Source organism: Myxocyprinus asiaticus, chromosome 4 (assembly GCF_019703515.2).
Source record: "Myxocyprinus asiaticus isolate MX2 ecotype Aquarium Trade chromosome 4, UBuf_Myxa_2, whole genome shotgun sequence".
Lineage (NCBI taxonomy): Eukaryota > Metazoa > Chordata > Actinopteri > Cypriniformes > Catostomidae > Myxocyprinus > Myxocyprinus asiaticus.
The window spans coordinates 4,083,006-4,107,705 of record NC_059347.1 but is presented as its reverse complement, the minus strand read 5'-3'; the positions used below and the strand labels follow the sequence as shown (position 1 = coordinate 4,107,705).

The window sequence follows — 24,700 nt, the reverse complement described above, 5'->3', positions numbered from 1 at the left end:
ATTACACTACCAGTTAGGTTTAGGTTTAGCCTAAAGGTTTAGAATTTTCTTGAGATCAGGCTGGATGTTGGAATATAGTCTAGATCAGTGTTTCCCAACCTTTTTTTTTACCACGGCACACTTTTTATGACTAAAAAATTCTACAGCACACCACTATCCCACACAGGCTAACCTTCATCAATATATTTCCTTTTCAAGAACTTGTCCATGTTTTCTGTACGTCTTAGTAGCTTGTTTACTTTTTATATTTTACTTGTTTACATTTACATTCATTAATTTGGCAGATGCTTTTATCCAAAGCGACTTACAAAAGAGGAAAACACATGTGAATCATCTTAAGGAGACAGTGTTATGAAAAGTGCTGTATTACAAAGTATCACTAGTATCAGAATAGTATTCAAAACAGAATAAAGTGCAACAGGAATGTTTTTTTTTTTTTTTAATGACTGGTTAAGTGCTCATGGAAAAGATGTGTTTTTAGTCGTTTTTTGAAGACAGAGAGTGAGTCAGCTTCACGGATGGAATTGGGAAGGTCGTTCCACCAATGTAATATGATGAAGTTGAAAGTCCGGGAAAGTGTTTTGGTGCCTGTTTGTGTTGGTACAACAAGGTGACGTTCCTTAGCCGACCACAGGCTTCTAGTGGGCGCGTAGCTCTGCAGAAATGATTTTAGGTATGCTGGAGCTGACCCAGTGACTGTTCTGTATGCCAGCATCAGAGCCTTGAATTTGATACATGCATCAACCAGCAGCCAGTGGAGAGAGACAAGGAGTGGTGTAACTTTTAATGTTTGAAATTCGGCTATGCAAAAAAAAAAAAATAAATAAATAAATAAATAAATAAAATGAGGTCACAGGTGGCAAGAGCACTAAATGGGTAATGAAAAAAAACAACAAATTTGCTTCTTTTCTAATTTGTAGATTTGTCCTTGCAATGCCACAACAAATTACAGAGACAATCACTGGTCCATGAACATTTTTTTGGGGATATTTTGTTTTTAAAGAATAAGCTAAAAGCACCAATTCCAGCTATTTTAGTGATTCAAGTTTATTCAAGTTTACAATTGTGCAGAATTAGCTGCAAAATAATGAGTATTTTAGTGAGGCTTGCTTCTGTTTCACAAATTTGTTCAATTTCATTAACTGATTAGTTCAGTGACCCCTTCTGGAGATGTCACTAGGTGGCAACAAATGAGCGTCTTATGTGCTATGAGTGAGTCAGTGAATCATTTTGAGTCGTTCATGACCGAAATCTACCAAGAGACTTTATAGTGTTTAAGCATTAAATGAACAAAGCAGTTCTATAGTCTTCCTTCAGTCTGAGCATTATTTTTCATCCAAAAAGACAACAGTAATAGTCTAATAATAGTGAGTTTCAGTAATGTCCTTACCTTCTCCTTTATTAAAACTTGCATGGCTACAAATCTACTGACTTCAGTATAAGAATTATAAACACAAAGCAGATCTACAGTATCATTTTCCTACAGTAGCCTATTTAAACTGCTGAGCATGGCTTTTATCAGAAAAGACCACAATAATAGACAAATAATAATAATTTTGAGTTTCAATAATGTTCTTTCATCATTGTAAAGCGCATGAGTTGAATCGAGGCGTCAATGCTACATTCAACGCCAGCGTCAAGAGGCGCATTGCCCTCCACATGACAAGAGTTGCAGAAAGCATCACAGAGGGGCGATTTTACGAGTTTGCCACATAAAAAAGCGGTAGGTGTGCACAATAAATATTGAAAATGTATTTGGAAGAGAGAAAAAAAGCTTGCAGTTGCTTTGATAGCAGAAAGTAATAAAAGGACTCGTTTATGTTTAGGTCTAAGCATTTTCTTGGTGAATTTAAATTAGTTCAATAACTGGGATCTCTGATATTCGTAAATGATAAGGTAATACTGAATTAAAATAAATTATGAGACATTCAATATCTCTTCACAAATTTGGACAGTTTTTAAATATTTCTTGTTGCTTAGTACTCTCAAAGACGTTATTGGTGAAGCAAAAACGTGTGTGTGAAAAACACTTTGGTGTAAAGTGGCATCACTTCATAGATTTCAATGTATTCTGCAGCGCTGACGCGAGTCATGTGAAAGACCCTTAACGTGTATAAATATCAGTTACTTTTGCGCATTAATCATTGCTCTTCACAATCACAAAAGTGACCGATTATGGTTTCAAAATGGTGAATTTCTCTGAAAGGTGAGGAGTTTGGATCCCTGAAATTATTGTTAATTTTTTTCATGCATTTATTTATTTTGTGGAATTTGATAATTTTCAAAAAACACTAGTGTGCCACGGCACAGTGGTTGGGAAACACTGGACTAGATAGTACATCAAAATCTTTTATTTCAAATGAGCAAGTAAAATCATGTTTTCCCTGATATGTCTGTTTTGACATCATGTCTTAAATGTAGTCTTCTAGCTGTATTCTCTATGTGATAGCCAGATTCTGTCTTGAGCTAATTACTGCTTGTGGAAAGTTCTGCACTGGCACAAAGTCGAGATGCAGGATTAAGCTGCATAGAGTGACATTAATGTGGCCATTATTAATCTCTCCTGTTCTCTGTCTTTCCTACAGAGAGATAAATAGCCTCTGCAGGACAGTAGCGTTGTGCTTGGCCACGATTAGCCAACTTATAATTGCTTAGGGTTGCTCTGAAGTTGATGAATGTGGCTGTGCCTATAATTCACAAATATGCTGCGCTTCATCGTGCATTCCAGTCAGTGACCGGACTTTAGCGAGGCCTGGTGCATTTAATTGAGATACTTAGTATGCAGGACAAATGAGACAACGCAACGAACGTCAAGTTTAACAGACTTATTTTTTTCCCCAGTGGAAGGGGCAGCTCATGTCAGAAAGATTCAAGGTGATATGAAATCAGGGTCTGAATTACGGGAGGGGCTGGGTGAGTCTGACACCTAACCCCCACAATATGTTTCAACAGCACTTTCAAACAATGTTTCATTAACCACAATAGTAAGATTACAAATTACCGCATGTACATTGTCACATGGCACTAAATAGACACTTGTGAACCAAACTGACTTTTGCTGGCATAAAGAACTATTCCTTTAACAATAGCAACCAGGAAAAAGCTCCCTCAAAAATGAAAATTCTGTCACTATTTAATGGTTTTATTTATTTATTTATTTAATTATTATTTTATTATTTATTAGTTATGTAATTATTTATTTATATAATTATTTAGTTTGTTTGTTTAATATATATATATATATATATATATATATATATATATATATATATATATATACACTACGGGTCAAAAGATTTGAAACACTTACTCATTCTTTATTATAATTTTTTTTCTCACATTTTAGAATAATAGTAAAGTCATTAAAACTATGGAATAACATAAATGGAACTATGGGAATTATGTTGTGACTAAACAAAATCCAAAATAAATCAAAACTGTATTATATTTTAGCATCTTCAAAGTAGTCACCCTTTGCCTAGAATTTGCAGACATGTTCTCTTGACATTTTCTCAACCAACTTCTTGAGGTATCACCCTGGGATGCTTTTTAAACTGTATTGAAGGAGTTCCCATCTATATGTTGGGCACTTATTGGCTGCTTTTCTTTATTATTTGGTCCAAGTCATCAATTTCAAACATTTCTTAATTTTTTTTTATTTTTTATTTAGAATTTAAAATGATTCTTTTTTTATTTTATTTTTTGGTAACACTTTACATTAACAGTCCCTTTGTTAGGACGTTACAAAGGGGTCAGTAATTGTTTATTTACAAATACATTTTTAAATATAGCTGCAAGCAGCAATTGCAGGGCCGAGCACACCAACGGCATGTACGGAAGTGTCACTGGACATCAGTGATTACACACACAAAGTTTCATTAAAATACAGCAAAGTGCTGCAGAGATACAGCCTCGGATGCTTTTTGGCGACTTGCCATCAAATTTGTTAGTTCACTATTCCAGAACAAGTTTGGCTATCGGAAAGCTTGGAAGTACAATATATCAACCCCAAATTTGGGTCAGTTAAATTTGAGACTGTCCTCTATCAGTGTACCACAATGTATAACTTTCCTAGGTACGGTTCTATGGGCTGCCATAGACTTAATCAGCGGAAGAAGAAGAAGAAAAAGAGGAAGAAAACTAACAGTTACAACAGATACGGTTCTCAGCCCCTAATAATTGATATACAGCTATTGCAACATGTATGAAAAGGGCAACTTTTATGTAATACTTCACAAATTGAACAGAAATAAATAGAGTATTTTTATGTACAAAAATACATTTAAGACACTTATTAATACACTTATTGATACTTACATTAATCCAAAACATAAAATGCTTTAATTCACTATTTTCCAGATTCAACAAAAATAGACTGATATGGTCAATGCATAAAGTAAGCCAGTACTCACCATTACACAGTACCAGCAACGATGACAAAATGAAATCACAGTGCAGGAGAAACAGATGGAGAAATGCTCATGGAGGACCATACAGTAGAGACAGAATGTTTTTTCATTTTGTGGAGAACTATTCCTTTAAAATTGTTGACTAACTTTGACTAACTAAGCTTGTTGATGAACCTCAAAAGATTAGTTATAGATATTGATTTAAAGGGATAGTTCACCCAAAAATGAAAATTCTCTCATCATTTACTCAATCTCATGCCATTCCAGATGTGTATGACTTTCTTTCTTCAGCAGAACACAAATTAAGATTTTTAGAAGAATATTTCAGCTCTGTAAATCCATAAAATGCAAGTGAATGTGTGCCAGATTTTTGAAGCTCCAAAAAGTACATATAGCCATCATATAAGTAATCCATACAGTTCCAGTGGTCTAATTAATGTGAAGTGAAATGCTATGTGTGTGTAAGAAATAGATTCATATTTAAAACTTATTTTACTAAAAATGTTAGCTTCCAGCCAGCTTGAGGTTTGTACGTTGACAAGGGTGGAGTTCAAATTGCCTCTTGCATGATGTAAGCATGTAAGCGTCCTCTGCATAGATATTCATACGTATATCCCTTATTAGCAGCTGTTTCTATGTACAGCGGTTCTTTTTCGACACAAAGGGAGTTTATGGAGCAGTCTGAGTAAGGAGCTCAGACTGAGGCATCTCCTCCACTCACTCGCATTCAAACCGATTCAAACAGGTTTCCTTGTTGACCGTTCCAAGATGGCGCCGCAGTTGATATATCCAAACCAGCCGAATGAGGCATGTGTATGATTATCTATGCTCCTCTGTTGTTAACAACACTGGACTTCTGTATATATATATATATATTTCACGTGTCATTTCTCGTGTGAACTTTCCAACACGCTTGACCTCAACCCTCGTGAATTTTTAGTAAAAAAGTTTTAAATATTGATCTATTTCTTGCACACCTAGTGTTTGACTTCAGAAGACATTAATTAATCCACTGGAGTTGAACGGATTACTTTTATGATGGCTATATGTGTTTTTTGGAGCTTAACAAATTTGGCACCCATTCACTTGCATTGTATGGACCTACAGAGCTGAGATATTCATCTAAAAATTTTAATTTTTGTTCTGAAGAAGAAAGAAAGTCATACACATGAGTGATGGCATGAGGGTGAGTGAATGATGAGAGAATTTTCATTTTAGGGTGAACTAATCCTTTTTAAAAATGTCAAGCCCACTAAAAGTCACTCTATAATTGACACATTGTATGAAATACTGCAGGATGAATGATCTGTGAGTGTGGACAACATTAGCTTGTGGTTACGTTCAGTTTGCCCACTCACATTGAACAGACCATTCATCAAAGGCACTGGGGCTGTTGCTCGCCCCCTCGACTTATCGACAGTTTCATATTGACAGAGCAATGGGCTTTGAGCACAGCTGGAGATGCCCAGACAAGCATTGATCGGGGGATTTATGGAGTGTTTTGATTGGTGCAGCTCTTCAGGTTAGTTTGAAGTGTACCTGCGAAGTCTGCAGAGGTACTGGACTCACTGCAGAGCTAATGGCATGGTGGCTTGTAGAAATGTGGGGAAAACATGACCTCAGACAGCTCAGAGTCACTAAAGTGTGAAGCGCAATAAAACTCTATGAGCCATCAAAAACCGGCATCAGATTTTCAGGGATTGAAGTTTGGATTGTCGAGATATCAATCATATTCACAAGATTCTATTACAAAGGGTTGTAGTAATACAAGAATTCTGTGCTTTGTCATGGGCTTCTTACAGATGAGTATTGATCCAAAAGCCTTATTGTATATCACAAAGGGCTTGTGTGAATAAAGACAGCCTACTTGTGTCTTATAACAAATTGTGAAGTGCTGTATAGCTTTAATGGAAAAGATTATAGGTCATGAAAACCAATTTACACACAAATTCGGTTCATATTCATCGAATATAGGCTAGCCCTCATATCTTCAGAAACTTAACCCTTCTTTTGGTTATATTTGACCTGTGTTGAAAACCATTTGTGACGAGGAGGAGGGTGTGGCCGGGCTGTGAGTGTGCGCGCCTGGTGCTGAGCGGCCCAATCAGTGGGAGAGAGATAAGAGGAGGAGTCGGGAGTGCTGGAGAGAGAGAGAGAGAGAGACACACACGGAGCTGTTCCAGTTCAGTGTTTTAAGTTGTAATTAATGTCTTTTTGAGTGTCAATCCGGTTCTTGCTTCCTCCTTTTACGATGAACGAGAGGCTTGTCTGCCACCCCCACCCCCCCCAATCGCCTGATTCAGGCCGGGGAAAGCTCCGAACTGACTTACACCCTCCCTCACTTCCTTCCTGGAGGGGAGGAGTTGCCCCTTCGGCCATGTCGCTGGCTAGTTTTCCCTGCCTCCTGGGTACCTGGGTAGGATGAGGGGAGGGGAGTGTAGAGGTAAAGGGGGTGGGAGAGACAGAGAGAGAGAGGGAGAGAAGAAAAAAAACTCCAGTTTCCTACCACGCCACCATTTGGTTCTCGGCCATCTGGGTAGTGGTCCTCCGCGACGCCGGGCAATGGCACTGGACCTCGCCTCCTGGTGGACGGCAGCTAGCTCCTCCGCCACCAGGCAGACGTCAGCAGCTGCTTCACCGCCCGGCAGACAGTGGCGAGCTCCTCCACCCCCTGGTGGATGGTAGTGGCTCCTCCACCCTCTAGTGACCGGCAGCAGCTCCTCACTTCCTGGCGAACTGCAGTGAGCTCCCCCGCCCCCTGGTGGACAACAGCGGTTACTTCATCTCCTGGTGGACAGCAGCGGGCTCCTCCGCCTTCGGGCGAACCGCTCCAGTACCACCGCATCATACATCCTAGGTGTCGTGAACCTCCGTCAGCGGTGAGGGCTCTATGACTGCATATCTTCCTCCAATCCTGGGTTTCGGTACCAGGGTGGCAGTCAAGCCTCTCGTTCATCGGTAAAGGAGGAAGCAGGAACCGGATTGACACTCAACAAAACTTTAATAACAACTTAAAACACTGAACTGGAACGTAATAACATGACGACTCTGACTCCTCTTATCTCTCTCCTGCTGAATGGGCTGCTCAGAACAAGGCGCACACACTCACAGCCCGGCCACGCTCTCCTGCTCGTCACACCATTAAAAAATTCAAAAATTCTTGATTAGAGTAAAAAAGCACAAAAGACCCCCCTTAACGAAAATCTGTTGTATTATTGTCCCAAAAAGTATGATGAATGAAAAAATGTAAATGTTATATTCCTAATATTAATGGAATAACAACATTTTTAAAGATTTTTTTTATTAATAATAATTTTAAAAAAGTTTAAAAACGTGTCCAACATTGGCAAAGGATGTCTCAATTTACATTTATTTCAATCTCTTCTGGTATTTTATAATATCTCAACTATATTACTACAATTTCTGATTTATTCTGCTCGTAACATCAACAGTGTACATTTTAGAGTTACAATTTTAGTACATGTCTATTTCACAAATGAATCTCTATTGCCTTTTCCAGCAGTTAAAATGGTCCCACTTTGAGCATCCGTTGCAACAAATTTGTTGTAGTGTAACAGGGATTTAGGAAGGTGCCGTAATAGTTCTTTCTGCCATATAATAATTTTTTGGAGAAAATTAAATTAAATTAAATAATTTTACTATTGGGGGCCTTTAGCCCCATTGCACCCTATCAGATAAAATGATTTTCGTATTCTTATTTACTAACATATTTCCTGTTCAGACCTGTACAAAATACTCTGTGTATGTATGTGTGCTTGTGTGTGTGGACATGTGCATACTGTATGTCCACAAACCCAATTTGAGAGGAAAGTATGCAGTTTGTGGGAATGATGCAGTCCCCAGTGAAGCAGGCCGGGAAGCTAGAGAACAGTATGGGGCTTAAGGCCAAATGTAAGAAAATGTGAAATAATGTTTGGTCAGATTTGATTCACAGATAAATATAAAATAAAAAAAAAATATTTAAAGCTGTATAACATCCAGAAAGTTTGAAGGTAACAACTGGTTCTTCCCATACGGGTCAAAATTGACCCCTTAAGACAATGGAAGGAACAGTTTTTATTTTTATTTTTTATTGTTATTTCTCTTAAACAATTATTTATTTATTTATTTTTGATGGTCTTGACAAAGTTACAATGTTCTGTTACAGTACAAAAAAACTATGCAGTATTTATAAAGTATTCTTTACCTGTCGTGGGTCAAAAATGACCCTAAGACAATAGGAGGACTAGAATAGTTGCAATGCAATTAATAAAAAAAGAATGATTAAGAATAAACTTTTCTACCATTACCACTTACAGCAGGGGTGTCCAAAGTCCGGCCCGTGGGCCATCTGCGGCCCTCCGACTGTTCCGATGCGGCCCGCAAGAGACTTTAGAAATAGAACAGAATTAGGCCTGCTATGGAGAAATTATATGAAATTCATATTCTGAGCACTGGATGTCGCTATCACGTACAACCACTATTCACAATTCATCATGTCCACTAATGCATTCTGTGCTGTCACCAACAGCATCCACTGGCAGAGTTCAACAGAAGTTTGGAATAATCTTTATTTCCAAGGATGAAGTGCCCCGCAGAAAGAATGATGCATTTATTAAAGGACTGACATCAGGTTAGACCCTTTAATCATGTACTTGTTCTTGTTCAAATGTCTTGATACCTTGGATCATACAACTGAGTAGAGCTGCTGTTGTGCGAGCGGCTGAACAGAGTTTATTGAGCGCGCACAGAGACGCGCGAACCGAGCATACTCTTCCAGAATGCCCTCTGTAGCACTGGGAAGTATACTGTAATTAATTGGTTCGTTGTGATATTTCGTTGAAACAAGAAAATTGATTCACGGTCATAAAGTGATCAAATTTAATCTGATTTTGATTAATATGATGGGTCACACCCAACACTCAGTTGTAGATCTATATGTTCTTTGCAGAGCCACTGAATGGACGTCACAAAGATAAAAATGTGAATAAATGAGTAGAATATTTTGTATAAGATGCATCACTGTTCCATTATAAGAGTTCTTTGTGAGTGAAATACCCTATCCTTTATTTACATGTAGGGCCTACACAAGCATACCATAGAGCACAAAACATGATTAAAACTTGCATAATATTAAGCATACAATATAAAGATTATATATAGTGGCAATCTAGTAGCTTCTTTTTATTATTACAGCCATGCGACCCGCGGCACCTTATTTTTTTCTGCATTTGGCCCCTGACCAAAAATGTTTGGACACCCCTGACTTAAAGCAAAGAAATAAACTAGATTTTGTTGTGCATGGATGTACAAAGTGTTTTTTTCTTTTTATTATCATAAAATTACATTCATACATTTGAAATAAAATGACACACTCTGTCTTGCAAATATAAATAAGTATATATATATATTTTTTTTTTTTTTTGAAGAAACTCCCATGAGCAATAATAATAGAGACTGATAATACATTATTAAAAATATGAAATTATATGAGCATTTCTACAAAAGTAAACTCTACATTCACTACAGATCACACTGCATGAAATAGAAATACAATAAAAAAATATAGAAACTTAACTGTATTTTTTAAATACATTTTTTAAACATGTTTATACCCTCTTAATAATAATAATAATAATATACTCTTAATCTCAAAATATTTTTCTTTTAATAAGTTATTTTTTTATCTATTAATTATTGTTTTTAAGCAATTAATATGGTGATGTTCACCCTAACACAGTTGGGCAAACCCTTTCCTGAAATTTAATTAGCCAAGTGACGCATCACTTGAGAATAAAAAATAGAATAAAAAAAATGGACACAACTTACATTTATTCATAATCCAGTAAGTATGTATTAATTATGTATTATTATGTATTATTATTATTATTATTATTATTATTTACAGTATTCAATAATTTTCTTACACTTCCTTTGGCACTGAAAGAAGAATTTATTCAAACTAATAATAATAATAATAATAATAATAATAATTTGTTATTTCTGTATTGATGTGTCCTACTGTAGGCTATATGTCTTCATCTGATGTGTTATCAATATATACTATATATATATATATGAGAGAGAGAGAGAGAGAGAGAGAGAGAGAGAGAGAGAGAGAGAGAGAGAGAGAGAGAGAGAGATAATGTTATATGTCTTCTATTGTTGGAAGGTCATGCAATGTTCAGTCTAGAAGAGCTAAAACATATACAAGTATGATTATGTTTATAACCCTTTTGAGGCAAAAAAAAAAAAAAATTGCATTCATATAATTGAGATTTTATGGGGCAAAATTTGTTGTCTAATGACAAATTCAGATCATGCTTTATAGGGGCTTTTTACTATGGATCCTAAAAAGGTTATCAAAATCAGCTTATATAATGTAAAAAAAATAAAAAATAAAAAAAAATAAATGTCAATAAGAGTAAAGCATCTCACTTGCATTTACTTTTCTTTCATTAGTTGAACATTGAGCCCAATGATGTTTTGTTTTTCACTCGCTTCAGTAAGCAGCCTTCACTCACGGGTCTTCTCTTTGAATATCATTTGCATAATTAAGAGGGCTTATTATTCACTGTGCTGTGTGTGATGTGACAGACATTTCCTGTGCAGCTGAGAACTAATTATTTTCCAGATACATTAAATTGATATAATGTATTCCTCTGAAACTCTGCTAATCACTCATAAAATGTGTCTTTCCGTTCTCAAAGTTATTATTTTGTGCCTGCTATGATGTTAAGTACTAATTAAGCTTAATAAATCATTCAAAACTCTAACTCAGCAAAGGGGAATATTTGCAAGCTATAAAGTTGGCATTTGTTTGATCCCTGGCTGCTTTTCCTCACTAACACACTTCAAATGCTTGTTCATTAAAACAAAATACAAAAGACCAACATTCTGTGAAACAGAGTGTCAGAGAGAAGAAAACATATAACATGCCTGCTATAAAATAATGATAATAAATACCAATAAACACAACATTAATTAGTTTGAATTTAAAAGCAAGAAAAATGTTATTTTTACGTGACTGTGTACTAGAGCGGAAAACCTTTAAATCATGATTCTCTAACAAACTGCTCATCTCAGTTGCATTTTAGATCAAATCTGTTCAAGTTTAATGCTGTCACCCTAATTAAGATTTTCATTCATTACAAAAGAATCACAATTTTGTTGCCAAAAAAATATGGCTCTGATTAAATTATAAATAATATCATCATCATTTATTTTTTTTAAAGATATGTTTTTTCTTTTTAAATAGGTCCACTGTAGTTAGCTTATAAGAGGTCCAAGGTGTAACGCATGAGGCTGGTATCCCTTCAGCCGACCACCAGAGGGAGCCCTCTCCTGAATAATGACACTGTACCATTTCTTCTATGGTTACTTCCTGTTTGAATGATATAAATAGCCATGTTCTTCCATTGTGACTTTGCGTATTAAGTATTGCCAGTTGCACTGCCTTACCAAGTGTTATTCTCATTGCCTGTTTACTGCCTACTTGTTATGACCATTGTGCCTGCTTTATGGATTTACTGAAATTGGATTACTGTTTTGCTCTGTTTGCCTGGTTGGACTGATTACCTGTGTAATGACAACATTACCTGCTTCAACAATTACATCTCGGCCTTGTGTCTTGGATTTGTTTGCTGATTATAATAAACTTCTTGCATTCTACCTTCGCCTCCATGTCAAGTCCCTTACACAAGGATGATTCACACAACATTTTGTATTTATTATCCAGAGTCTCTCATGACAAAAATTTGCCATAAGAATCTTGATTTGCCACATAGTTAAGAAGATATATTCAGAAGCCATTTAAATTTTTTTGACCATGGCCCAAATTCACTTACCAATCTACAGTATATCATCTCAATGCAAAGTCCAAACTTAATGAAACCTGGAAAACTTTGACACAAAAACATTTTGAGGATGCATACCAAATTTCGTCCAATTCTGTGCATAGATGGTGCTACAACTCAAAACCAGTTATAACTACAAAACAGGTCCTCATTTCACAAAAACTATCGATTTTAGCAGTTAAGAGTGTATTCTGCGAGCGATTTTATGAATATTCGTTATTTTTTACGTGCATTTCCCAAAACTGCACTTAACATAAATGTGTGAGGATGCGCTTTAAGTGCTACTTGAGTCGCTGTCCGTGTGAGAGTGCTGAAATGGGACTGTATCATGCTGCTTGTCATTGTAACTATATAGCATTTGTGTGTAACTTTTAACTTTTGTAATTTACCTTGCTGGAAATGTTTAAATATGTTTTCTTAAATGTTCAACCTAATTTACTACATAATTACTTATTGTTTTAAAATTATTTTATGCAGAATGATCTGTTTATTTTACATAATCGCTGCTTGCATAATCAGGTGTGCATTTGTTATATTTTGTTTTCACAAATTCCTCTGTGGGTTGAGATGAGAGCTTCCAGGATCAGTGAAGACAGCAAAGGCCCTGAATATGATCCTGCCAATGACAAGCATTCATTGAACATTTCGAGGTTCACCGTGTTATTGTTGTCACAGTCTGTCTCCTTCATGTTTTCACTAGGACTGTTATTTTGAAGTTTTACCCTGGACTACATTTCCCATGGTACACTGCCCTCATCAGCCACCTATTCCCTATCATCCTCACCTGTCTTTCAGTCTATCATTAGTTCCATTTGTATATAAATACCCTGCTGTTTTGTTCACTGATTGTCAGTTCTCGTCTGTGTACTACTCGTGTTAGTGTGAAGTTTACTTGGTCCTTTTGTTCTCCACGTTGTTTGAATTCTTCTCCATCTCCTTCATTAAAAGCCTGAAAGTTGATCCATTGCCTCTCTCCTCTTCATCATCTCTACTACACACTATACATGACAATTGTGAAGCGCAAAATACTGAGGTGTGTGGAAGCTGCGCTTTAAGGACATTCACCAATAAAACGGAGGTCTGCTCTTTATTCCCAAATGGTGACAGCAATGCTAAACAACATGTGTGGTCTACACAGCATGTGCAGTGCTACACAACACTTGGTGTGGGCGAGAGCGCCCTTGGGTGTCATAGAGGAAGAGGAGATGAGGATGAGACGTATGACTTTCATGCATGGCAGTAAGTCAGTGATGTTTTTCTTCTTTCTCTGATTTTAATTTATACAGTTTTCAGCAACAACCATGTCAACAATTAGTCAACACACACACACACACACCCACATATATATATATATATATATATATATATATATATATATATATATATATATATATATATATATTATGTTTACTAATTAAGCTAGACATCAATTTATATAGACTATTTTATGCATTTATTTTTATTATTAGCCTTGCCTGTTAAAATAAAAAAAATAACAGGTATCATGATATTAAAGTCTCAGCAAAAAGTGTTGCTAGGTGTTAACTGTGTTATGAGTGATTTTGTAGTTGTCCTGCTTGTGTCTGCATAAGTCTGTGTCCTTAAGATGTTATTAGCGCTGTATGGTCACTCAAGAGCACATGTAAATCTTTGAGCATTTTTAAGTACTACTTAGTTACGATGGCTTTGGGAAACGGACTGCAGAACTAAGATAGATCGTGAAATGGATTCTGTGATCTACTAAGGCTTACAATGCTTTTGAGAAATGAGGCCCAGTTTGATCAAGGAAGTTGGATTTTGGCATGTTTCTTCTTTCAAGTCAAGTCATTTTTATTTGTATAGCGCTTTTCACAACACACATTGTTTCAAAGCAGCTTTACAGAAGATCAGGCGTTAACAGAAGATAAAACTGTAATATCTATAATGTCTTAGAGTCATCATTGTGTAGTTTGATAAAATACGATTGTGTATTGTTTAAAAATAAGTAATTAAATAATTGTTTTTATACGATGCGAACATATCTGCATTATATTGACTGTACAACAAAAACTGCACCTGAATCAATAGTTCATATGGATTTCAATTTCTGCCACTGTGAACGTATTGAAAAGCCTACTTTTTCATCTATAGACCCTTATGACAAACAGTTATCAAATAATTTTTATTCATTTAATCATTTAGCAGATATGTGGCTATACATACTTTGGGTGTGGTCTGTAATGACTAATTCGACTGTATCTTGTGATTGAAATGTCCATACTGCTGTTCATGTATACCAGGTTTTGTGAAATGTGGACACTCTGATCAATCATTTTCTATTAACAGCAAGTCAAAATAATTAACATGTTAATTGAACTGTGAATGCATTTGAAAGGTGCACCCCCATCCACTTTCTAGTGGACTGGTAGTACATAGACAAGAAGTACTTAGAAGTCTGCAAACATCACACCTACAAAGTAACTAGATCACTTAGTAATTAAATTACTTTGGCCCTGACAAATTTGGCAATTTTGGTCATTTTCTCCACTTTTCCAAACTGCCTGGACCGCTTAATGTCATTTGTGGTTATATTTTTCTCTTAGTGACTTGTTTTGTTGCTAAGTACTTTTTCAAATAAGTAGCTGAATGTAGTTTAACTGCTGTAAATTAAGTAGCTTGGCAATCAACAGTTTCACAGTGGCTCCCCAACTCTGCACAGAACAGGCCTCTTTTTAAAGGGGGCATGACTGGGCCTCCTGAACCTTCCAGCATTTTCATTCTTTCCATTACTAGAGGAAGTTATTTGCACAGGCTCATATGACCTCTAGAGCAGCTGACAGCTGTATTAACCAAGTAGCTTTAAGAAGATTAGGACTGTTTACTTTCCCAAGTGATGCGATGTGTCGCTTCATTCGGAATGGAGATAACCTCTGGAGTATCAGGAAACCTACAACGCCACAAGTCAGGAATGCCACAGCAACACTGCTGCTGCAAAATGACTTGCTCGTATCCATTCTGGTGGAATCTAAATAAAAGCAATCGCATGCCTCTATTCACACTTCCTCCTCTCTCAGGCAAAGGGAAGACATGGCCTCCTCATTCTGGGATGAAATTGAAATGTTAATGAAAGCTATTCATCATCACAGTGCTGAAATGATCTAAGCGTGTGATGGGGAGAATGAGAGATGACTGTTTTCTGAGAAAGGAATATAATCCTATTATTGGACACAAAATAGAAAGTACAACTGCAGAGCTCCATTAAACAACATTCCCAGCACTGCTTTACTTATCTGGCAACGATATGTGCCATGACTTCTTAAATTTTCCATAATGTACTAGCAACCAAGAACATAATTCCTTAGCTGGCAGGCTTTTAAGAACAAATTTAGAGTCTAATAAAAATATCATCCATCGTAACATGTCAGGATAGCTTTCATAAACCATGCTTATGATATAATGTCTGTGATTTCAGTCTATACCTGATCCATATTAGATGTCATGCTGACACTGTAAGAACAGCTCAGCATATGTTGGGTTTGCAACAAAGATGGAAACAGCTTGGTTGTCAAAAATGTAATAAACAGCTTGTTCCCTAAGGACGTTTTTGCCAACAGCAGATATGGGGCTATCAGGAATAAGTGTAAGTGTCATATTGAAGGGTTTGTATTAATAACTACGTGATGAACCGAACATCTCACTTAGAAGAACAACTCAACTGTGAAGAACAGCTGTGTGGTTAAGGTGTTCTGAATGGTTGCTGGTGTGCTCTGGCTGGTTGCAGGTTCATTGCTAAAACATTGCTAGGTAGTAGCTAAGGTATTCAGAGTTGTTTCTAGGCATTTGCAAGCACATTGCTAAGTGGTTCCTAGGGTTTTCTGTGTGGTTACTGAGGCGTTCTCAGTGGCTGCTATGGTGTTCTGGCTGTTTGCGGGTGCTACAAGGTTAATACGCTGTTGCTAAAGTGTTTTAAGTGGTTGTGAGGCAGTTGCTAAGGTGTTTAGAGTGGTTGCTTTGAATTTGATAACAAATTGTTAAGTGGTTGCTAATGTGTTCCGAGTGGCCGCTAAGAAGTTGTTAGGCTTTTGCTGAAGTGTTCTGAGTATTTGCTATGTAGTTACTAAGGTGTTCTAAGTGGTTGCTTGGGTGTTCTGACTGATTGCTTAGCAAGGGCATTACGAAGAAGTGTGGTTGCTAAGAAGTTGCTAGGTGGTTGCTAAGGTGTTCTAAATGGTTACTACAGTTGAAAATGTGTACAGAGTGGTTGCTTGGCATTTGCGAGCACATTGCTTGGTAGGCATTTGATAGTTAAGAGAGATGGGCAGACACATCATTTGGTGGATGTCAAAGTAGTAACCTGCATCGTTATCCTAAGAAGCTATATTTACCTGATCTAAACCTTGAAATGGGTTCTGTTGGGTTCTACAGTAATGTATTCAGCTTAATTTAGTAATACATAAATATATACACACTGATCAGCCACAACATTAAAATCACTTACAGGTGAAGTGAATAACATTGATTGTATCATTACAATGACACCTGTCAAGGGGTGGGATATATTAGGCAGCAAGTGAACATTCAGTTCTTGAATTTCATATGTTGGAAGCAGGAAAAATGCAATGGTATTCCCTGATGGCAGTGGCCACTTTCAGCAGAATAATGCGCCCTGCCACACTGCAAAAATGTATCAGGAATGGTTTGAGGAACATGACAAAGTGTTCAAGGTGTTGACTCTCAATCCAATTGAGCATCTATGGGATGTGCTGGACCAACAAGTCTGATCCATGGAGGCCCCACCTCGCAATTTACAGGACTTAAAGGATCTGCTGCTAACGTCTTGGTGCCAGATACCACAGGACACCTTCGGAGATCTTGTGGAGTCTATGCCTCGACGGGTCAGAGCTGTTTTGGTGGCACGAGGGGGACCTACACTATATTTGGCAGGTGATTTTTTTTCAATGTTGTGGCTGATCGGTATATACCAGTTCATTTAGATGTTACCACATGAAGCATTTTTTATATATACATATACACTACCGGTCAAAAGTTTTGAAACACTTGACCGAAATGTTTCCCATGATCTTAAAAATCTTTTGCTTAAATGTTTGAAATTAGTTTTGTAGACAAAAATATAATTGTGCCACCATATTAATTTATTTCATTATAAATCTAAAATGTAATAATAATAAAAAAAAGGTTTTTGAAATTGATGACTTGGACCAAATAATAAAGAAAAGCAGCCAATAAGTGCCCAACATACAGATGGGAACTCCTTCAGTACTGTTTAAAAAGCATCCCAGGGTGATACCTCAAGAAGTTGGTTGAGAAAATGTCAAGAGTAAATGTTTGCAAATTTTAGGCAAAGGGTGACTACTTTGAAGATGCTAAAATATAATACAGTTTTGATTTATTTTGGATTTTGTTTAGTCACAACATAATTCCCACAGTTCCATTTATGTTATTCCGTAGTATTAATGACTTTACTATTATTGTAAAATGTGAACAAAAATTATAATAAAGAATAAGTTTTTCAAAACTTTTGACCGGTAGTGTATATACTGTTATTTTTGTATTTTAATTTTTTTCAGTGTAGATTGAAACTCTGCGAGGAATTACTGTTTGGAATTTTGGAGTCGGAATAAGAAATTCTCTCAGGTTAGGAATTTAATCTTGAAAAAATAAAAATAACCCAATAGTTTTATCAAGCCAACATAACCTCATCATAACCATAAAAAATTAACAGGTACACAAATAAAACTAATCCCGAATTATTATTTAATTATATGAAATACTCTTTTCTTATGGTAGTGGTAAGAAGTTTGGATTTCTGTCTTAAAATGTCCATTTTTTGTATCAATACTGTAGTGAGAGCATATACTAGTTTTGATGTACTCACCGCACTTCTCCTGGGTCTTCTGTAACCAGCACGTCTGTCTTACAGCTGGCAATGGGGTTGATTGACAGCTCCACCGGAGGAACCACGAAGCTCTTACTGACTGGCAGCCAAAGGCCTTGACCAAGACTGTAGGACGACCTGCAGTGTGAGTGACATCAACACAAAGTGTGTCAGGTGTCAGTTGAATTTCAATGAGCCACTGTAACATGCTGCTTATTAGAAGAAGCCAGCATTGACCAGGACAGGAGAGAGATGTTCTTGGATATTAACAGTGTATGAGAAATCTAGACACCAGACTCAAAGATTTGGGAGATCCAGGTTAGTTGTCACATAGGGAAGTTTTCACTAGGGTTATATCTCAGTAACTACAAGGTATATAATAACATGTATAGCAAGATATGGCCCATTTAATGTCAACTGTTGAGAAAATCCATGAAAGCAAAATGCAACTGACAGTACATAATATTCAGTCTTTCGCCATTGTTCTCTCACCCTCCCTATGTTTACCTGCTCTGATCTAGTATTCACTGTGTGTTTGCTGTCATTAACATTCTGTGCTAACTGCTGTTACATTCCTGATAAATCTTTTAATGTTTCCACTAATGACTGGATCATTAAAGAGAATAAAATACTCTGCTACATACAGACAGGAATACTGAAGGAATACTAAGTGGGAAAGTTTCAGAGCCCAGAGATTCACAAATGACCCTCATTCTTCATCAAAAAGACAAAATCATTTTCAGATTTCTTTGTAATGTAGATTGATGGACATGATCACATATAAAAGACATGGATGAATGATGTGCTAGGTATATTTTCAGCCGAGTAGGCCGTACAATTAAATACAATTATACTAAGTAACTTCATTAAAGTTGTATAAGCGCCTTTTGTGATGTTGTCAAGATAACTGCTGAATTAATGTGAAAAATTAAGTAACTAAGACTTAACTATAATTTATTTAGGAAAAAAACTCAATGTGAACTGATATTGTGGGATATAATGTTGCATGATCACATTAAGAGGTGGGTGGTATGACCAAAATATCATATCATATGGCATAAGTAATGTTTTATCAAGGTAACAGTAAATATGAAGATATGGTTATTTCTAGGAATTAAAAACAACAACAACAAGTTTCTATTTTATAAAAAAAAAAAAAAAAATTGTTCCAACTCTAAATTCTGCATGGATGAGCCATGTTGAAGCTGTAATATGACTATAGATGCACACCTGTGACCTCACGTTCTATATTAATGTGCATACACTGCAATAATTGTTCATTCTGATAATTATTAATTATAATCAAAACTATGTATTGAATGTTGTCTTCAACTGCATTACAGTGATTTTACCACAGGTGAGGAAGTTTTAGTAACTCTCCTTCACATTGTGCTAAAGAAGACCCATTACCCTTACACACATCGCATCTCGTGGATTATTGATAACCATTTGGTAATGCCTATTTATTACAGTAATAAAAATACTTTAAAATCAGAATCAGAATCAGCTTTATTGCCAAGTATGCTTACACATACAAGGAATTTGTCTTGGTGACAGGAGCTTCCAGTGTACAACAATACAAAAACAATACATAAACAGCAGCAAGACATAGATAATAATACAAAATAAAAAAAATAAAACTATTTATACACATATGTACAGACACACACACGCATACATACACACATACACATGGGTAGTGCAAATCTAATACAATCTGTTATGTACAGTGCAATTTTTTTTATTTTTTTTTTCTTAAGAGGAATGAAATGGCAGAAGAGGTTGGATGTGTTGGATAAATATAAGAAAGACTAAACTGTGTATTGCTCATAGTTATTGCTCAATGGGGCAATTTAATTGTTTATGAGATGGATAGCCTGAGGGGAAAAAACTGTTTCTGTGCCTGACGGTTCTGGTGCTAAGAGCTCTGAAGCATCGGCCAGAAGGCAACAGTTCAAAAAGGTAGTGGGCAGGGTGAGTGGGGTCCAGAGTGATCTTTTTTTCCAGCCTTTTTCCTCACTCTGGATGTGTATAGTTCTTGAAGGGGGGGCAGGGGGCAACAAATAATCCTCTCAGCAGTCCGAACTGTCCTTTGTAGTCTTCTGATGTCTGATTTTGTAGCCGAACCAAACCAGACAGTTATTGAAGTGCAAAGGACAGACTCAATGACTGCTGAGTAAAACTGTATCAGCAGCGCCTGTGGCAGGTTGAATTTCCTCAGCTGGCAAAGGAAGTACAACCTCTGCTGGGCCTTTTTCACAATGGAGTCAATGTGGGTCTCCCACTTCAGGTTCTGTGAGATGGTAATGCCCAGGAACCTGAATGAATCCACTGCTGCCACAGTGCTGTTTAGAATGGTGAGGGGGGTCAGTGTTGCGGTGTTTCTCCTAAAGTCCACAATGATCTCCACAGTTTTGAGCGTGTTCAGCTCAAGGTTGTTTTGACTGCACCAGACAGCCAGCTGTTCAACCTCCCTTCTGTATGCAGACTCATCGTCATCTCGGATGAGGCCAATGACAGTGGTGTCGTCTGCAAACTTCAGGAGCTTGACAGAGGGGTCCTTGGCGATGCAGTCATTGGTGTAGAGGGAGAAGAGTAGTGGGGAGAGCACACATCCCTGGGGGGCACCAGTGCTGATTGTCCAGGTGCTAGAAGTGAGTTTCCCCTGTCTCACAAGCTGCTGCCTGTCTGTCAGAAAGCTGGTAATCCACTGACAGATAGACATGAGAACAGAGAGTTGGTGTAATTTATTCTGGAGTATAGCTGGGATGATGGTGTTGAAAGCTGAACTGAAGTCCACAAAAAGGATCCTTGCATATGTCCCTGGTCTGTCCAGATGTTGCAGGATATGATGCAATCCCATTTTGACTGCATCATCCACAGACCTGTTTGTTCGATAAGCAAATTGAAGGGTGATCTAGAAAGGGTCCAGTGATGTTGTTCAGGTGGGCCAACACCAGTCTCTCAAATGATTTCATGACCACAGATTTCAGGCGACAGATCTGTAGTCATTAAGTCCTATGATTTTTGGTTTCTTTGGGACAGGAATAATGATTGAGCATTTGAAGCAGCATGGGACTTCACACTGCTCCAGTGATCTATTGAAGATCTGTGTGAAGATGGGGGCCAGCTGGTTAGCACAGGATCGAAGACACACTGGTGAGACGCCATCTGGGCCTGAAGCCTTCCTCGTTTTTTGTTTCCAAAAGATGCGGCTCACATCATCTTCACAGATTTTAAGTGCAGGTTGAGTAGCAGGAGGGGGGAGGAGGTGGGTTACAGGAGGTATTAGTGTTTGTGTGAAGTGAAGGTCAGAGTGGGTGTAGGGTGTGAGATTGGGCCTTTCAAATCTGCAGTAGAACACATTCAGGTCGTCAGCCAGTTGTTGGTTCCCTACAGGGTTGGGGGTAGGAGTCCTGTAATTTGTGAGTTGTTTCTTGCCACTCCACACTGATGCAGGGTTGTTAGCTGAAAACTTGTTTTTCTGCTTCTCAGAGTATCTTCTTTAAGCCACTCTGATTTCCCTGTTCAGTGTGTTCCTGGCCTGATTGTACAAGACTTTATCCCTACCCCTGTAAGCATCCTCTTTGGCCTGATGAAGCTGCCTGAGCTCTGCTGTAAACCATGGTGTGTCATTGTTGAACTTTAAATAAGTCCTAGTAGGAATGCACATATCCTCACAGAAACTGATATATGATGTAACAGTATCTGTGAGCTCATCCAAGTCTGTGGCTGCAGCCTCAAAAACACTCCAATCCATGCAATCGAAGCAGGCTTGTAGTTCCCGCTCTGCTTCATTGGTCCATCTCTTTACAGTTCTTACTACTGGCTTGGATGATTTTAATTTCTGCCTGTAGGTTGGAAGATGAACCAGACAGTAGTCAGAGAGTCCCAAAGCTGCTCTAGGGACAGAGCGATATGCATCCTTTATTGTTGTTTAACAATAATCCAGTATGTTCCTGTCTCTGGTGGGGCATGTGATGTGCTGTTTGTATTTGGGCAGTTCATGTGTGAGATTTGCTTTGTTAAAATCCCCAAGAATAATAATAACTGAGTCCGGGTATTGTTGTTCCATGTCTGTGATTTGATCAGCTAGCTGTTGCAGCGCTGTGTTCAAACACGCGTTTGGTGCAATATACACACTCACCAGAATAAACAAGGAAAACTCCCGCGGCGAGTAGAAAGGCTTACAGTTAATAAAGAGCGCTTCCAAATTCGGACAGCACATCCTCTTTAACGTTGTTACATCTGTACACCAACTTTCATTGATATAAAAGCATGTTCCACTGCCTCTCGTTTTCCCCGTTAACTCTGCGATGCGATCCACTCTGAACAGCCAGAAGCCCGGCAGATGTAACGCACTGTCCGGAATGGCTTCACTCAGCCAGGTTTCTGTGAAGCACAAGGCAGCAGAAGTTGAAAAGTCCGTAGTTCGTCCATTTTGTTAGGAAGAGAGCAGCGATTCGCTAAGTGAATACTCGGCAGCGCTGTTCGAAATCCGTGCCGACGGAGTTTGACCAGCGCACCGGCTCATCTCCCTTGAACAGCAGAACTGCTCCTCCAACTAAAATGTCTAGCAAAACATCTGAATATTCGAAAACCGGGAAAGATTGTCTGGTACATGCTGTCGAATGTTCAGCAGTTCGTCTCTGTTAAAACTGACTGGAAAAAGATTACTAAACACAGGACAAACAAACATAAACAACAAAAGAACTGAGGAGCTCCACACCGAGGCAGCCATCTGCGTCGCCATCATGATGATAAGTGTTGATGTCACAAACCTATTAAATGTTCCATGAAAGGCCCCAAATGTAATCAGATTTGGTCCTAAATGTCATAAAGTCCCTACATGTGATAAGATGCTGTCCTAAATATAATAAAGGCCCTAAAAGTAATAACTTGTGGTCCTAAGTTTAATAACGACCCTAATTATAATAACATTTTCAATAAATGTAATCAAGATCCGGAAAGTAATCATTGTTAGTTCCAAATGTAATGAAGTCTCTTATTGTAGCAATTCTTACATTTTACACCAATTAACCATTTATCAGTGAGTTATAATGTTTACAGCTACTGGCCGTTTATAAAAGTGTGACTAGTGAGGAGGTGAGTGTGGTGATTAATGATCAGTCTACAAGTACATGTGAACAATTCATTGTTTGTTTAAAAATGCATAACCCCATATATTTATCCCAATAAAATGGAATCAAGGATATACTGTACAATGCACTTCCCTAATAAAGACTTTTGACCATTTTGAACTGTACGTAAAGTAAATAAAATATGCAATTAACCTTCATCAACCATACTAATGTGATTAAATTATCATTAAATGAGTGCATACAAATTATTTCTATGTATATAAAGTATATGAAAACACAAATTTTAACCGCCTTACCTACAATATACTAAAATCCCTTATTTTACAGTGTCCATGTAACACATACAGTATTACATGCTACTACTATTAATTATTAATAAGAATTACAATATACAAGTACAAGCTCTACAAAATCATTATACAGCAATAGGATATAGTGCATTGGCATTACTCTCCAATTACCAATGTAAATATAGAGTAACATGAACACAAAGTGTGACCCACATGGGCAATTACATTTAGAGCTTTTATTATATTTAGGGCATTTATTACCTTTTATAACCTAAACTAATTTAATGTAGACCCTTTATTACATTTAGGACTAACAATTATTACATTAAAGGTGCACTCAGTGAATTTTTGTTCATGTCATTTTGGACTTACAGTGACACCTAGTGGTGTGGATGCAGCATCATTCAAATCAATAGTTTTCAGTTACAGATGCCATTGTAGAAATTCACTATTCACAATCAGCCATGATTAATTTAATCCAAGAGTGAAAGTGTCCAATAACAAGACAATTACTGAGATTAAGCGAGTAGTATTCAGCTGGTCATGTGATTCTAAAATGAATGGGCCCTTGTCCCATGTAGAATAAAACAGTTTTGATAAGGTTACTGATATGACTAAAGTCCTCATCTCACGTGAGTGGTCATGATTTTATTCATATGTTTCAAAATTACAATTAATTTCTTTAGGAGTAAAACTTTTTTAAGGGCCTTTAGTACACTTAGGACCATTACATTTGTGCCCTCTGTAATTTATTTATTTATTTATTTATTATTTTGACATCTAGTTGCATCAAGGTGTTTTTTTTTTTGTTTTTTTTTTTTGTTTGTTTTTTGACAACAAAATTGTCCAGTCAAATTGACATTACCTTGTGATTCTGTCAATTTGTACTTTAGTTCAGCAAGTGTATTTGTCATCTCAACTGACTTAACAAAGTTGTCTGAACAAACAAAGATTTGCATTGCAGCATGAATAAATAATGGGGTAAGTGTTGTAGGCTTATTTATTTATTTATTGCTATTTTCAGACTTTATTTGTGCTGCTGTTGTTGTTTTTGCCATCAGTTGTGTGGTGATGTTAAGAGCTCATCTTTTACTTGATGCATGTTGTGTATCACCATTACTGAGGTTTTTGTGTCAACTGTCAAGTGTTAACATCTATGTGCCTCCAA

The 24,700-nt window shown here is 37.1% G+C and overlaps 1 protein-coding gene across 1 annotated transcript in view; it reads right to left on the bottom strand.

Annotated features, from left to right (window-relative positions):
* The window catches only part of LOC127435466 (astrotactin-2-like), a 716,076-nt gene that overhangs the window by 294,895 nt on the left and 396,481 nt on the right, over positions 1-24,700 (bottom strand). The window contains exon 10 of the mRNA XM_051688999.1: positions 18,141-18,278. Within this exon, the coding sequence (XP_051544959.1) occupies positions 18,141-18,278 (138 nt within the window). The remainder of the gene's footprint in view (positions 1-18,140; positions 18,279-24,700) is intronic.